Consider the following 16,570-nt stretch of genomic DNA (forward strand, 5'->3'; position numbering starts at 1 on the left):
TAGCCACCTATCCCATATCTTGTAATATTTTACCGGGGCTTTCCTAGAAATGTAAACAAATTTTTCGTGGGACGCAACCGAATTCACTAGTGGTATCCATTTATTAACGTCGGGGCCAGCAGCTGCCATCCATGAGCGTGCTATCAGTACCTTTGCCAGAGCACATAGGTTAAGAGTATATCTTCTGGAATGGGCATCCAATATTTCCTCGTCTATGACCCCGAGGGTACACACAAGGGGAGTAAACACATCTAGGGGGATTCCCGTAGCGGCTATAATCTGTATCACCTCCCGCCAGAAGTCCTGCACCACCGGGCAGGTCCATAATAGATGCCAGAAGGTACCGTCAAGAGAGGCACACTTCGGGCATCTAGAGTCGCTCCGTCCCCCCATATTGACAAGGCGTCTGGGAGTGATGTAAACTCTGTGTAATATAAACAGGTGTATCTGTTGAAAACGGGCCGATGTGGTAGCTGCGCGCGCAGCCCCCAGGGCTTCCTCCCATATTTCCAGGGAGATCGGTCCCACATCCACCTCCCACTTGGCTTTAAGGTGTAAGAGACTGTTAGAATGATGGGCACCGAGCAGAGCGGAGTAGAGAGCGGAGATAGACCCCTTTCCTAGGCTATCGGTCAGGAGCAGGTGGGCCGGAGACTTCCGAAGGAGAGGCGGAGCAGCCCCAAACTGAGACGTGCAAGCATGGCGAAGCTGAATATATCTGTAATAGTGGGATGCGGGTATATTAAACTCAGTTTGCATTTGTCCAAAGGAAATGAATGTACCCGAGGAATATAAGTGATTAATGGAGTAAACCCCCCAGCGTCCCCACACCGAACCTACATGTAGGGGTGTAAAGTGTGTGAGAGCCCGAGTGTGCATCAATGGGGTGTCAGGATCCCATCCCTCTCCTCCTAACATGGAATGTATCTGTCTCCAAACCATAATCGCTTGTTTGACCAACGGCATCTTTAGGAGTGCTACATTATCACTAAGTAGGAGCTGAAGGGGTGTCAGATTTATGTTAAGCGCTAGTAAGACGTTAGAGATTAAAAGGTCCCTGGACGGATCAGATACCCAAGGAATTAGGTGGAACAGCTGAGCTGCTAAGTAATAAAATCTAAGTTTCGGGAGAGCCAGACCACCCGAGTCCCGGGGCCTAGTTAAGGTATCCAGTCCAATCCGAGCCCTACGGTTAGACCACACCAGTGAAGACAAGATACCATCTATGATACCAAATAGTTTCTGGGGGAGGTAGACGGGGGAATGTTGGAGGACATATAGCATTTTAGGTAATACCACCATTTTAATTAGATTTATCCTACCCGTAACTGTAAGTGGCAGTTTACTCCACACCCTGACACGAGACCGTAGATAGTCTATTTGTGGGTGTATATTCAGCTCAATAAATTGCGTGGACTGATTAGTAACCCATACCCCCAGGTATTTGAAAGAGTCCACCCAGCGAAGCGGCAGGCCCCCGGGGGGGCAGACAGGACAGGGGCCTCTTAGCGGAAGGACACAGGACTTGTCCCAATTGATGGACAAACCAGAGAATCCCCCAAATGTGACAATCATATCCAGAATATGAGGCATATTAGCAGAATAATCAGGTACAAACAACAATATGTCGTCTGCATAAAGAGCAATTTTGTCTGTCCTGCCACCCAACCGGAGGCCCACCACCCGCGGGGAAGATCTAACAATGCCGGCCAGAGGCTCTATTGCTAGAGCAAATAAGATCGGGGACAGGGGACAGCCCTGCCTCGTCCCTCTCTGTAAGGAGAAAGAGGAGAAAATGTGGCCGTTAACTGATACCCTAGCCTGGGGTGCAGAATAAAGCAACTGGACCCACTTTTTAAAAATAGGTCCGAACCCAAATCTGTCCAACGTCCCCCACAAGAAGCCCCACTCCACAGAATCAAATGCCTTAGCTGCATCCAGGGAGACTATAGCTGAGGAGCAGGGCCCCTTGCGAGGGGCCTGGAGATGCGTGTAAAGTCTACGCAGATTAGGTAAAGTGGACCGGCCCGGCATGAACCCTGATTGATCTTCGTGTATCAGTTGTAGAATCACCTCACTGAGCCTTGTTGCTAGAATTTTAGCTAAAATCTTAATGTCAGTTGTTAGCAAGGAGATCGGGCGGTAAGATTCGACCCGTGTTGGGTCCTTATCTGGCTTAAGGAGGACTATAATTAGGGCCTCAGCCATAGAGTCAGGCAGCCGACCCTGTACGAACAGAGTATTATATAAAGTAAGGAGTTTAGGGCCATAAAAGGATAAGTGCTTTTTATAAAGTTCCAAGGGAACTCCATCAAGGCCCGGGGTCTTCCCTCCAGGAAATTAGTTAATCGCTGATTCCACCTCAGTCAGTGTCAAGGGGGAGTCCAGAAAAGCTGTAGCGTCTTGGGACAGCCTGGGTAATGAAATATCAGCCAGATACGCCTCTATTTCGGTCTCGGAGTGGGTAAGCCTAGAGCTGTACAGTCGTCTATAGTAATCTGCAAAGACCCCCACAATATCAGGCGTGTTAGAATGAGTAGTATTGTCATTGGTACAAATTACCGGCACCGTGTTAGATGCTCTATCCGCACCCGCCAACACTGCCATGAAGCTACCAGGCCTATCGCCCGTTGCGTAGTACGTGTGTTGAGCATAGAGTAGGCGGTATTTAGCCTTCTCAGCCAAACATTCACGCCATCAGCCTGCGCAAGCAGCCACCTCTCCCTCGTAGTATCCAGACCATCAGTCATATACTGCAGCTCCAGCTTCCTACATCCTGCTTCCAGGTTACGCTCATCCCGGGCATAGCCAGATTTCAAAGCTGCCACTCTCTTGATCAAGGTGCCACGGACATGTGCCTTAAAGGCATCCCATAGTATTGTGTCAGACACCGAACCTTGATTTTCTCGCAAAAAGACCTCCCATATCTCCTCCAACTCCGCACCGGTGCCCATCTGGGTCAGCCAAAAGGGATTAAACCTCCAAAACCGTGCCCCCCTAACATCTCCCATATCTAGACTAAGGATTACCGGGGAATGGTCTGATATGCCCCTAGTAGCATAGTGAACATCAATCACCCGCGGCAGCAGGCCCCTAGAGGCGAGGGCCAGATCTATCCTGGAAAAGGATGAGTAGGTAGGAGAAAAACATGTATACTGTCGTGTACCAGGATGACGAGCCCTCCACGCATCGACCAAGCCCAGACTGTCCACCAGTAGCGCAAAGTCCCTCCTCCGCATCACAGGAGCATCAGGGGACCTTCTAGTTCGATCTAGAGCATGGTCGAGGACATTATTAAAGTCTCCAAGACAGACTATTGCAACATTCGGATGCATCGCGATAAACTCAGCTGCCTTCCTAAGAACCGCCGGGGAATAAGGGGGTGGTATATAAACAGCCAGGATAAGTACAGACATAGCATAAACTTGGCATTTTATAAAGACATATCTGCCCCACTGGTCCAGCTGGACCCGATCGAGGACAAACGAGACCGACCTTCTAACTAGGATTGACACACCCCGTGAATGTGTCGTGTGGGTGGAGTGGTAAGCCCATCCCACCCACGGTTTCTTAAGAGCAAGTACTTTTGCCCCCACTAAGTGGGTCTCCATGAGGCAAATAATATCTGCAGCATATTGTTTCACATGTCGAAGCACTAATGAACGCTTGACATTATCGTTTAGCCCCCGGACATTCCAGGATAATAATTTGAGTTGGTTAGAGGCCATAAGTCAGGACAAAACACAAGATATGGTCGGTCCCGCGTATCCCCGCCAGACCCTCTACTTCAAAACTAGATGCAGTAGTAAAAATCAATAAACCCATAGCGTCTGCAACACATACAAGAAATGAAAAAAAGAAAACAAACAACAAAATACGTTCCCTCCCATCCTGCCCCCCCCCCCCCCCCCACCCTGTATACCCTCCCGAACTGAGGCATACCTTCCCCCATTAACCTGTTCCCTTACAACAAAGAGAAAAAACAAAAATTAGCCTAACATGTGAGGGCAATGAGTAAAATGACCCAAAGACAAAAAGCGTAGGTCCCCCTCCCTCAACTAGAAAAGGTGAGGGGATCCCACCCCGAGCCCTAAACTGAGACATCAACAAAATCAGAAAGTAAACTTGGCAGGAGCAATGCAGTGTTAGCCGAGTAATGCACTGCGATATGGATAACAGTAAGAAGTACCAGCCTAGACTTAGGACTTTACATCACACATTAAGGATCAGGAGCAAGCGCCCGTCTGGCCGGGGCCCATCGATCCAGCCACAGAGCAGCGTCCCGAGGTGTAGCAAAAAATCTTGATTCTCCGTCCGCCACTACCCTCAGCCTAGATGGGAACAGCATTGCATACTGTAGATTGAGTTCCCTGAGGCGTCTTTTAATCGGAACAAATTGTGCACGCTCCTTTTGTACCTCCAGCGCAAAGTCCGGAAACACTGAAATTTTGGAGCCATTCCACATCAGGAAGAAGAATGGCGTGAAGGAGTCAGCGCCAAGAGAATTTTTCAGCCAAGATTCCACGAACTGCTCAGGGGAGCTGCCCTCCTCTTTTTCCGGGAGCCCCACAAAACGGATGTTATTCCTTCTCAGTCTGCCTTCCATGTCTAGCATAGCGGGGGGAGTTTATCCTCCAGCGTGGATGTTCGTGTCTCGACCTCACCGACCCGCTCTCTAATCTTTTGGATATCGTGGTGGATTATGGTCAGGTCGGCTTGTACTTGGCCTATCTTATCGGAGAGACGGGATTCGCTAGCCGCCAGGGCTTCCAACACTTTATGCAGCACATCATCTGAGGCATCGCCGGAGGATGTCGAGTGGCTGGGGGACCCCGGTGTCGGGGCGTCTCCACCCCCATCCGACGCCGCCGCGCGCCCTCTGGGGGTATGCGAGTATTGTGCGAGCCGGGCCGCAGCTGATTTATGATGATTCTTCACCATTTTGTAGATGTCGTATAGTAGTGCAGAATCAGTACATCAGAGAGTATCAATCAGCAACCCAGAGGTTATGTGGTTCAGAATGACAGTGAAGTATGCACACACTGGAAACAGCAGAACACAGTCTCAGCTCCTCAGACCACTATATATAGCAGTTCAGTGCCTTTCCTCAGAAGCATGCAGGGGAGACCACTGAGGAGGATACCCGACCCCTATAGTATATGGGCTTCTCAGCCCAGGGCTATGTAGCACTCAGGCAGCACAGAAGATATGAGGGGGGGTTGAGGGTATCACGGTTTACTGCAGCACTGGAGGGAGCAAGGAGAATGGTGTACAGGGACCAGCAGTCAAGTACCTTATTCCCCCAGGTGAGGGGGGGGGACGCGGGTAGTACAGCACACAGCAGCTGGAAGGAGTATTGCAGGCTCCGGCAGGGTCACTAATCCGTTCCCCGTGTGTTCAGCTCCAGCACAGCGCGTTCTCCAGGGGCCGCGACAGAGAGACGGGACCGGAAGTCACGGCGCCATTTTAGATGCAGAGGGAGGCCAGAAAGGAGAAACTTCGGCGCTCCGAGTCTCCTCAGTCCGTGCCCGTCCGGCGGCTCCCGACGGTCTCCCAGCTGCCCCAGACCTTCCCCTGTCCGCCAAGGTAATTTGGGCTCGGGGGGTCCACTGAGGATGTCAAAATGGATATACGGGAGCGGAGAGCACTCACGCCGAGCTGCTACTCCATGTCCCGTTAGGCCACGCCCCACCTGTTTTGGTTTTAATAGGTTCCTGACCAGTGTCATGAGTTCCTGAGCTTTCTCCATCGGGAGATAAACCCTTTTCTGGTCTGTGTCCAGAATCATGCCCAGGAAAGACAATCGAGTCGTAGGAACCAACTGCGACTTTGGAATATTTAGAATCCAACCGTGTTGATGTAACACCTCCAGAGACAGTGATTTGCTGCTCAGCAACTGCTCTCTCGATCTCGCTTTTATGAGGAGATCGTCCAAGTACGGGATAATCGTGACCCCTTGCTTCCTCAGGAGTACCATCATTATTTCTGCCATTACCTTGGTAAATATTCTCGGTGCCGTGGAGAGACCAAACGGCAACGTCTGAAATTGGTAATGACAATCCTGTACCACAAATCTGAAGTACGCCCGATGAGTTGGATAAATGGGGACATGCAGGTATGCATCCTTTATGTCCAGAGACACCATAAAATCCCCCCCTTCCAGGCTTGCGATGACTGCTCTCAGCGATTCCATCTTGAACTTGAACCTTTTCAGGTACATGTTCAGGGATCTTAAATTCAATATGGGTCTGACCGAACCGTCCGATTTCGAAACTACAAACATGGTCGAATAATAACCACTTCCTTGTTGTAGGAGGGGAACTTTCACCACCACCTGCTGAAGATACAATTTGTGAATTGCAGTTAACACTATTTCTCTGTCGTGGGGGGAAGCTGGTAGGGCCGATTTGAGGTATCGTTGAGGGGGCATCTCTTCGAATTCCAGCTTGTATCCCTGAGACACAATTTCTATTGCCCAGGGATCCACCTGGGAGTGAACCCACTCGTGGCTGAAATTTCGAAGACGTGCCCCCACCGGGCCTAGCTCCGCCTGTGGAGCCCCAGCTTCATGCGGTGGATTTTGTAGAGGCTGGGGAGGACTTCTGTTCCTGAGAACTAGCTGTGTTGTGCAGCTTCTTTCCTCTGCCCCTGCCTCTGGCAAGAAAGGACGCACCTCGGACTTTCTTGTTCCTTTGTGAACGAAAGGACTGCATTTGATAATGCGGTTCTCTCTTAGGCTGTGCGGGAATGTAAGACAAAAAATTTGACTTTCCAGCTGTAGCTGTAGAGACCAGGTCCGAGAGACCCTCCCCGAACAATTCCTCACCCTTGTAAGGTAAACCCTCCATATGTCTTTTTGAGTCGGCATCACCTGTCCATTGCCGAGTCCACAGGATCCTTCGGGCAGAAATCAACATTGCATTTATTCTAGAACCCAGTTGACTAATGTCTCTTTGAGCATCCCTCATATATAGGACAGCGTCTTTAATATGCCCCAGGGTCAACAATATAGTATCCTTGTCTAAGGTATCAATTTCCTCAGTTAAGGTATCCGTCCATGCCGCTACAGCACTACACACCCAGGCCGACGCGATCGCCGGCCTTAGTAAGGTACCTGAATGTGTATAAATGGACTTCAGGGTAATCTCCTGTTTGCAATCCGCAGCATCTTTGAGAGTAGCCGTATCCTGTGACGGCAGGGCTACCTTCTTGGATAAGCGTGTTAAAGCTTTGTCTACCCTAGGGGAGGTTTCCCAGCGTAACCTGTCCGTTGACGGGAAAGGATACGCCATAAGAATCCTTCTGGAAATCTGCAGGTTTTATCTGGTGATTCCCAAGCCTTTTCACATAACTCATTCAGCTCGTGTGAGGGGGGAAGGGTTACCTCTGGCTTCCTTTCCCCATACATATGCACCCTCTTGTTAGGGACTTGGGTTTCCTCTGTGATGTGCAATACATCCTTAATTGCTATAATCCTATAACGGATGGATTTAGCCAACCTTTGCTGTAACTTTGCATCATCAAATTGACACTGGAGTCAGAATCCATGTCAGTATCTGTGTCAACAATTTGGGATAGTAGGCACTTTTGAGAACCTGACGGCCTCTGCGACATAGGATCAGGCACGGGTTGGGGCCCTGACTGTCCCGAGGCTTCAGCCTTGTCTAACCTTTTATGCAAGGAATTAACATTATCATTTAAAACCTTCCACACATCCATCCAATCAGGTGTCGGTGCCGTCGGCGGAGACACCACAGTAATTTGTTTCTGCTCTGCTTTCACATCAGGCATGTAGACACAAGCGTACCGACACACCATACACACAAGGAATGTCCTTTCCAAAGACAGTTCCCGCACGAGGTCCTTTGGAGAGACAGAGTTTGCCAGCACACACCCCAGCGCTATCAAACCCAGGAATAACACAGTAACTTAATGTTAACCCAGTAGCTGCTGTTAATATTGTTTTTGCGCCTAATTATGTGCCCCCCTCTCTTTTTTACCCTCTTCTACCGTGTGTCTGCAGGGGAGAGCCTGGGGAGCTTCCTCTCAGCGGAGCTGTGGAGAAAAAAAAAGGTGCTGGTGAGTGCTGAGGGAAAAGCCCCGCCCCCTCGGTGGCGGGCATCTGTCCCGCTTAAATATACAATTTTTGGTGGGGGCTCATACATATATACAGTGCCTAGCTGTATTTATGCTTAACTTTGCCAAAAGAGGTCCCAAATGCTGCCCAGGGCGCCCCCACCCCGCGCCCTGCACCCTTACAATGACCGGAGTATGTGTAGGTGTGTGGAGCAATGGCACACAGCTGCAGTGCTGTGCGTTACCTCAGTGAAGATCACAGAGTCTTCTGCCGCCTGTGAAGTCTTCTTGCTTCTCAGACTCACCCGGCTTCTGTCTTCCGGTTCTGCGAGGGGGACGGCGGTGCGGCTCTGGGACCGGACGGCGAGGGTGAGATCCTGCTTACCGATCCATCTGGAGCTAATGGTGTCCAGTAGCCTAAGAAGCAGGAACTAGCTTCAGAGAGTAGGGCAGTTTCTGTGCAGCTTTTTCCTTCTTCCCTTGTGCAGAAAAGGAAGCGCCTTTGGCCCCCTTGCTTTTCTGAAGCCGAAAGGACTGTACCTGATAATCCAGTGCTTTCTTAGGCTGTGAGGAAACCTGAGGTAAAAAAATTTCTTCCCAGCTGTTGCTGTGGATACGAGGTCCCAGAGACCATCCCCAAACAATTCTTCACCCTTATAAGGCAGAATCTCCATATGCCTTTTAAAGTCAGCATCACCTGTCCACTGCTGGGTCTCTAATACCCTCCTGGCAGAATGGACCTTGCATTAATTCTGGATACCAGCCGGCAAATATCCCTCTGTGCATCCTTCATATATAAGACTACGTCTTTAATATGCTCTATGTTATCCAAATATTATCCCTGTCTAGGGTATTAATATTATCTGACAGGGTATCAGACCACCCATACTGAGGCAATTGCAGGTCTCAGTATAATACCTGAGTGTGTATATACAGACTTCAGGATAGCCTCCTGCTTTTTATCAACAGGTACCTTCAAAGTGGCCGTATCCTAAAACGGTAGTGCCACCTTTTATGACAAGCATGTGTGCGCCTTATCCACCCTAGGGAATGTCTCCCAACGTAACTTATCCTCTGGCGGGAAAGGGTACGCCAGCAGTAACTTTTTAGAAATGACCAGTTTCTTATCGGGGGAACCCACGCTTCTTCACACACTTCATTCATTCATCTGATGGGGGAAGAAAACACTGGCTGCTTTTTCTCCCCAAACATAAAACCCCTTTTATGTGGTACTTGGGTTAATGTCAGAAATGTGTAACATTTTATTTTTTATTGCCGAGATCATGCAACGGATGTTCCTAGTGGATTGTGTATATGTCTCAACCTCGTCGACCCTGGAATCAGACTCCGTGTCGACATCCGTGTCTGCCATCTGAGGTAACGGGCGTTTTTTGAGCCCCTGATGGCCTTTGAGACGCCTGGGCAGGCGCAGGCTGAGAAGCCGGCTGTCCCACAGCTGTTACGTCATCCAGCCTTTTATGTAAGGAGTTGACACTGTCGGTTAATACCTTCCACCTATCCATCCACTCTGGTGTCGGCCCCACAGGGGGCGACATCACATTTATCGGCATCTGCTCCGCCTCCACGTAACCTTCCTCATCCAACATGTCGACACAGCCGTACCGACACACCGCACACACACAGGGAATGCTCTGACTGAGGACAGGACCCCACAAAGTCCTTTGGGGAGACAGAGAGAGAGTATGCCAGCACACACCAGAGAGCTATATAATGCAGGGATTAGCACTATAACTGAGTGATTTTTTCCCTAATAGATGCTTGTATACACAAATTGCGCCTAAATTTAGTGCCCCCCCTCTCTTTTTAACCCTTTGAGCCTGAAAACTACAGGGGAGAGCCTGGGGAGCTGTCTTCCAGCTGCACTGTGAAGAGAAAATGGCGCCAGTGTGCTGAGGGAGATAGCTCCGCCCCTTTTTCGCATACTTTTCTCCCGCTTTTTTATGGAATCTGTCAGGGGTATTTATCACATATATAGCCTCTGGGGCTATATATTGTGATTATTTGCCAGCCAAAGTGTGTAATATTGCTGCTCAGGGCGCCCCCCCCCCAGCGCCCTGCACCCTCAGTGACCGGAGTGTGAAGTGTGTATGAGGAGCAATGGCGCACAGCTGCAGTGCTGTGCGCTACCTTGGTGAAGACTGAAGTCTTCTGCCGCCGATTTTCCGGACCTCTTCTTGCTTCTGGCTCTGTAAGGGGGACAGCGGCGCGGCTCCGGGACCGAACATCAAGGACGGGTCCTGCGGTTGATCCCTCTGGAGCTAATGGTGTCCAGTAGCCTAAGAAGCCCAAGCTAGCTGCAAGCAGGTAGGTTCGCTTCTTCTCCCCTTAGTCCCTCGTTGCAGTGAGCCTGTTGCCAGCAGGTCTCACCGTAAAATAAAAAACCTAAAATATACTTTCTTTCTAGGAGCTCAGGAGAGCCCCTAGTGTGCATCCAGCTCGGCCGGGCATAAAAATCTAACTGAGGTCTGAAGGAGGGTCATGGTGGGAGGAGCCAGTGCACACCAGGTAGTCCTAAAGCTTTCTTTAGTTGTGCCCAGTCTCCTGCGGAGCCGCTATTCCCCATGGTCCTTACGAAGTTCCCAGCATCCACTAGGACGTCAGAGAAATAGGGGCTGATGGCTCCTGATGTATGAGATACACCAGAGAGTGTGGGGAGGAGACTGGTCAGATCTCTGGGCTGGTAACACACAGTGACATGATGTGAGGGGGACAGCAGGAGTATAATAGGGGCTGATGGCTCCTGATGTATGAGATACACCAGAGAGTGTGGAGAGGAGACTGGTCAGATCTCTGGGCTGGTAACACAGTGACATGATGTGAGGGGGAGAGCAGGAGTATAATAGGGGCTGATGGCTCCTGATGTATGAGATACACCAGAGAGTGTGGGGAGGAGACTGGTCAGATCTCTGGGCTGGTAACACACAGTGACATGATGTAAGGAGAGCAGGAGTATAATAGTGGCTGATGGCTCCTGATGTATGAGATACACCAGAGAGTGTGGGGAGGAGACTGGTCAGATCTCTGGGCTAGTAACACACAGTGACATGATGTGAGGGGGAGAGCAGGAGTATAATAGGGGCTGATGGCTCCTTATGTATGATATACACCAGAGAGTGTGGGGAGGAGACTGGTCACATCTCTGGGCTGGTAACACATTGACATGATGTGAGGAGGAGAGCAGGAGTATAATAGGGGCTGATGTCTCCTGATGTATGAGATACACCAGAGAGTGTGGGGAGGAGACTGGTCAGATCTCTGGGCTGGTAACACACAGTGACATGATGTGAGGGGCAGAGCAGGAGTATAATAGGGGCTGATGGCTCCTGATGTATGATATACACCAGAGAGTGTGGGGAGGAGACTGGTCTTTAGATGTGCCCAGTCTCCTGCGGAGCCGCTATTCCCCATGGTCCTTACGGAGTCCCCAGCATCCACTTAGGACGTTAGAGAAAAGAGATTGCTGTAGTGACTGAGCAGGGAGAATATGTGACTCTTTTCTGTAATAAGTGTTTATTTCTCACCTGTGCTGATATCTGTAGGGATCTCCTCCTCCTTACACTGCTGATCACCCCTCACATACGTCTCTTCTTCTCCCTCTATATCTTCTGCCTTCATATCGGTCACATACGTCTCTTCTTCTTCCTCTATATCGTCTGTTTTAATATCAGACAGACGTTCTACCTAAAAAACAAACAAACACTATAATGACATTTGCATACAGTCAGATTAAACTGAGGTGAAACAGTATAATATCAGTGTATAAGACACACAGCTCCTCTACAGATCATATAGTGACAGACACTTTGGTATATTGGGGAGACCCTAAATCCCACCTACCTGATCCTCCTGTGGGATCCTGTGATTCTCCTCTGTACAATCCTGGGAATACAGAGGACGGGGACATCTCTCTGGGGTATCTCTGTTACTGGGTCCATCTGTAGGAGACACACAATGACTGAGTACAGTGTATATATGTGATTATCAGATGATGTGTGTATATAGGGGGCCCCCATACCTGCTCTCCCCTGTACAATACATGACAGTTTCCTCTTACCCAGTGATATGAGGGGCCGGTGATTCTCCATCATCACGTCCTTGTACAGACCGCTGTGTTCCTCTATATACTCCCCCTCCTGCATGGAGACATAGACAGTGACATCCTGACACCTTATAGGAACCTGACACACACAGTGATACAGTCATCACCCAGACACATCCCCTGGTGTTACTGTATAATGTCCCATTCCCAGCAGTCACCTCTCCAGTCATCACCCAGACACATCCCCTGGTGTTACTGTATAATGTCCCATTCCCAGCAGTCACCTCTCCAGTCATCACCCAGACACGTCCCCTGGTGTTACTGTATAATGTCCAATTCCCAGCAGTCACCTCTCCAGTCATCACCCAGACACATCCCTTGGGGTTACTGTATAATGTCCCATTCCCATCGGTCACCTCTCCAGTCATCACCCAGACACATCCCCTGGTGTTACTGTATAATGTCCCATTCCCAGCAGTCACCTCTCCAGTCATCACCCAGACACATCCCTTGGTGTTACTGTATAATGTCCCATTCCCATCGGTCACCTCTCCAGTCATCACCCAGACACATCCCCTGGTGTTACTGTATGATGTCCCATTCCCAGCAGTCACCTCTCCAGTCATCACCCAGACACGTCCCCCGGTGTTACTGTATAATACCCCATCCCCAGCAGTCACCTCTCCAGTCATCACCCAGACACATCCCCTGGTGTTACTGTATAATGTCCCATTCCCAGCAGTCACCTCTCCAGTCATCACCCAGACACATCCCTTGGTGTTACTGTATAATGTCCCATTCCCATCGGTCACCTCTCCAGTCATCACCCAGACACATCCCCTGGTGTTACTGTATGATGTCCCATTCCCAGCAGTCACCTCTCCAGTCATCACCCAGACACGTCCCCCGGTGTTACTGTATAATACCCCATCCCCAGCAGTCACCTCTCCAGTCATCACCCAGACACATCCCCTGGTGTTACTGTATAATGCCCCATTCCCAGCAGTCACCTCTCCAGTCATCACCCAGACACATCCCTTGGTGTTACTGTATAATGTCCCATTCCCATCGGTCACCTCTCCAGTCATCACCCAGACACGTCCCCTGATGTTACTGTATAATGTCCCATTCCCAGCAGTCACCTCCCCAGTGATCACCCAGACACATCCCCTGGTGTTACTGTATAATGTCCCATTCCCAGCAGTCACCGCTTCAGTCACCACCCAGACACGACCCCTGGTGTTACTGTATAATGTCCCATTCCCAGAAGTCACCTCTCCAGTCATCACCCAGACACATCCCCTGGTGTTACTGTATAATGCCCCATTCCCAGCAGTCACCTCTCCAGTCATCACCCAGACACATCCCCCGGTGTTACTGTATAATGCCCCATTCCCAGCAGTCATCTCTCCAGTCATCACCCAGACACATCCCCTGGTGTTACTGTATAATGCCCCATTCCCAGCAGTCACCTCTCCAGTCATCACCCAGACACGTCCCCTGGTGTTACTGTATAATGTCCCATTCCCAGCAGTCACCGCTTCAGTCACCACCCAGACACGACCCCTGGTGTTACTGTATAATGTCCCATTCCCAGCAGTCACCTCTCCAGTCATCACCCAGACACATTCCCTGGTGTTACTGTATAATGTCCCATTCCCAGCAGTCACCTCTCCAGTCATCACCCAGACACATCCCCTGGTGTTACTGTATAATGCCCCATTCCCAGCAGTCACCTCTCCAGTCATCACCCAGACATGTCCCCTGATGTTACTGTATAATGTCCCATTCCCAGCAGTCACCTCCCCAGTGATCACCCAGACACATCCCCCGGTGTTACTGTATAATGTCCCATTCCCAGCAGTCACCGCTTCAGTCACCACCCAGACACGACCCCTGGTGTTACTGTATAATGTCCTATTCCCAGCAGTCATCTCTCCAGTCATCACCCAGATACGTCCCCCAGTGTTACTGTATAATGCCCCATTCCCAGCAGTCACCTCTCCAGTCACCACCCAGACACGTCCCCTGGTGTTACTGTATAATGTCCCATTCCCAGCAGTCACCGCTCCAGTCATCACCCAGACACATCCCCTGGTGTTACTGTATAATGTCCCATTCCCAGCAGTCACCTCTCCAGTCATCACCAAGACACGTCCCCTGGTGTTACTGTATAATGTACCATTCCCAGCAGTCACATCCCCAGTCATCACCCGGACACGTCCCCTGGTGTTACTGTATAATGTCCCATTCCCAGCAGTCACCTCTCCAGTCATCACCGAGACACATCCCCTGGTGTTACTGTATAATGTCCCATTCCCAGCAGTCACCTCTCCAGTCATCACCCAGACACATCCCCTGGTGTTACTGTACAATGTCCCATTCCCAACAGTCACCTCTCCAGTCATCACCCAGACACATCCCCTGGTGTTACTGTATAATGCCCCATTCCCAGCAGTCACCTCTCCAGTCATCACCCAGACACGCCCCCTGGAGTTACTATATAATGTCCAATTCCCAGCAGTCACCGCTCCAGTCATCACCCAGACACATCCCCTGGTGTTACTGTATAATGCCCCATTCCCAGCAGTCACCTCTCCAGTCACCACCCAGACACGTCCCCTGGTGTTACTGTATAATGTCCCATTCCCAGCAGTCACCGCTCCAGTCATCACCGAGACACATCCCCTGGTGTTACTGTATAATGCCCCATTCCCAGCAGTCACCTCTCCAGTCATCACCCAGACACGCCCCCTGGAGTTACTGTATAATGTCCCATTCCCAGCAGTCACCGCTCCAGTCATCACCCAGACACATCCCCTGGTGTTACTGTATAATTTCCCATTCCCAGCAGTCACCTCTCCAGTCATCACCCAGACACGTCCCCCGGTGTTACTGTATAATGCCCCATTCCCAGCAGTCACCTCTCCAGTCATCACCCAGACACGCCCCCTGGAGTTACTGTATAATGCCCCATTCCCAGCAGTCACCTCTCCAGTCATCACCCAGACACGTCCCCTGGTGTTACTGTATAATGCCCCATTCCCAGCAGTCACCTCTCCAGTCATCACCCAGACACACACCCTGGTGTTACTGTATAATGTCCCATTCCCAGCAGTCACCTCTCCAGTCATCACCCAGACACATCCCCTGGTGTTACTGTATAATGTCCCATTCCCGGCAGTCACCTCTCCAGTCATCACCCAGACACGTCCCCTGGTGTTACTGTATAATGCCCCATTCCCAGCAGTCACCTCTCCAGTCATCACCCAGACACATCCCCTGGTGTTACTGTATAATGTCCCATTCCCAGCAGTCACCTCTCCAGTCATCACCCAGACACATCCCCTGGTGTTACTGTATAATGCCTCATTCCCAGCAGTCACCTCTCCTGTCATCACCCAGACACATCCCCCGGTGTTACTGTATAATGTCCCATTCCCAGCAGTCACCTCTCCAGTCAGCAGCTGAATGATTTTGTTGGCGAGTTCCAGGATCTTCTGGTCACTGTGCCTCTCATGTATCAGTGAGTGAGGTGGAGGCACCGTGATGGGGCTCTGGGTTCTGCTCAGTCCTCCTGACACACCGGGATGGCTGCTGGGTGTCTCACAATCACCAGATGTCTTCTACACTACTGTGCAACCCAGCGAAATGGGGGAGACATCAAAATCACTGTGACACTCCCAGATCCCCTCCCCTCCCCTGTCATGTCCCTGTATTATTACTGTAGATAGAGCTAACAGACCAGGATGACATAGAAGCGGAAGACTGCGCACGGATAAGAGGGTTGGGAGGACAATTGGCTGGGGTTGGTATAGAAGTGGGCCTTGAGAGAAGTTTTGTAGAGAGGTGGAGAGTGAGATGGGGAGAGCACGTGTAAAATAGGTAGGACTGGGAGGAGGTAATCAGTTGGCAGGAGAGGCGACGCGAGAGTGTAGGAGAGAGGAGGTCAGAGATGCAAGAGGGAGAAGAGTGAACGTGAGAAGCTTGAATTGTATTCTGAATGTGAAGGGGAGCCAATGAAGGTCCTGCATGAGAGGGGAGGTGGATGTAGTACGTTTGGTGAGGAAGATGAGATGGGCAGCAGCATTGAGGATAGATTGGAGTGGAGAGAGGCGTATGTCAGAAATGCCAGAAAGGAGATTACAGTAGTCCAATCTGGAGATGACCAGTGAGTGGATGAGGGTCTTAGTAGCATTCTGGGTGAGAAAGGGTCTGAGCATGAAAATGTTTTTGAGATGGAAATGGCAGTACTGTGAGAGGTGCTGAATGTGTCGTGTGAAGGAGAGGTAGGAGACAAGGATTACTCCAAGACAGCGCACTTGGGGGCTAGAGGAGATAGTGGTGCTATCAATAGATAATTAAATTGTGGGAGGAGAAGTTATGCGGGATGGAGGGAAGATGATCAGCTCAGCGTTAGACATAAGTTTAAGA

At 50.4% G+C, this 16,570-nt stretch overlaps 1 protein-coding gene across 1 annotated transcript in view; it reads right to left on the reverse strand.

Moving 5' to 3' along the window:
- LOC134983341 (zinc finger protein 271-like) overlaps window positions 1–15,767 on the reverse strand; it is a 74,364-nt gene extending 58,597 nt beyond the window's left edge. The window contains exons 1-4 of the mRNA XM_063949048.1: window positions 15,589–15,767; window positions 12,152–12,230; window positions 11,931–12,032; window positions 11,619–11,774 (exon numbers count right to left, since the gene is read on the reverse strand). Coding sequence (XP_063805118.1) covers window positions 11,619–11,774; window positions 11,931–12,032; window positions 12,152–12,185 — 292 coding nt within the window. The 5' untranslated portion in view covers window positions 12,186–12,230; window positions 15,589–15,767. The remainder of the gene's footprint in view (window positions 1–11,618; window positions 11,775–11,930; window positions 12,033–12,151; window positions 12,231–15,588) is intronic.
- Between the last annotated feature and the right edge of the window lie 803 nt (window positions 15,768–16,570).

Source organism: Pseudophryne corroboree (assembly GCF_028390025.1).
Source record: "Pseudophryne corroboree isolate aPseCor3 chromosome 3 unlocalized genomic scaffold, aPseCor3.hap2 SUPER_3_unloc_13, whole genome shotgun sequence".
Taxonomy (NCBI): domain Eukaryota; kingdom Metazoa; phylum Chordata; class Amphibia; order Anura; family Myobatrachidae; genus Pseudophryne; species Pseudophryne corroboree.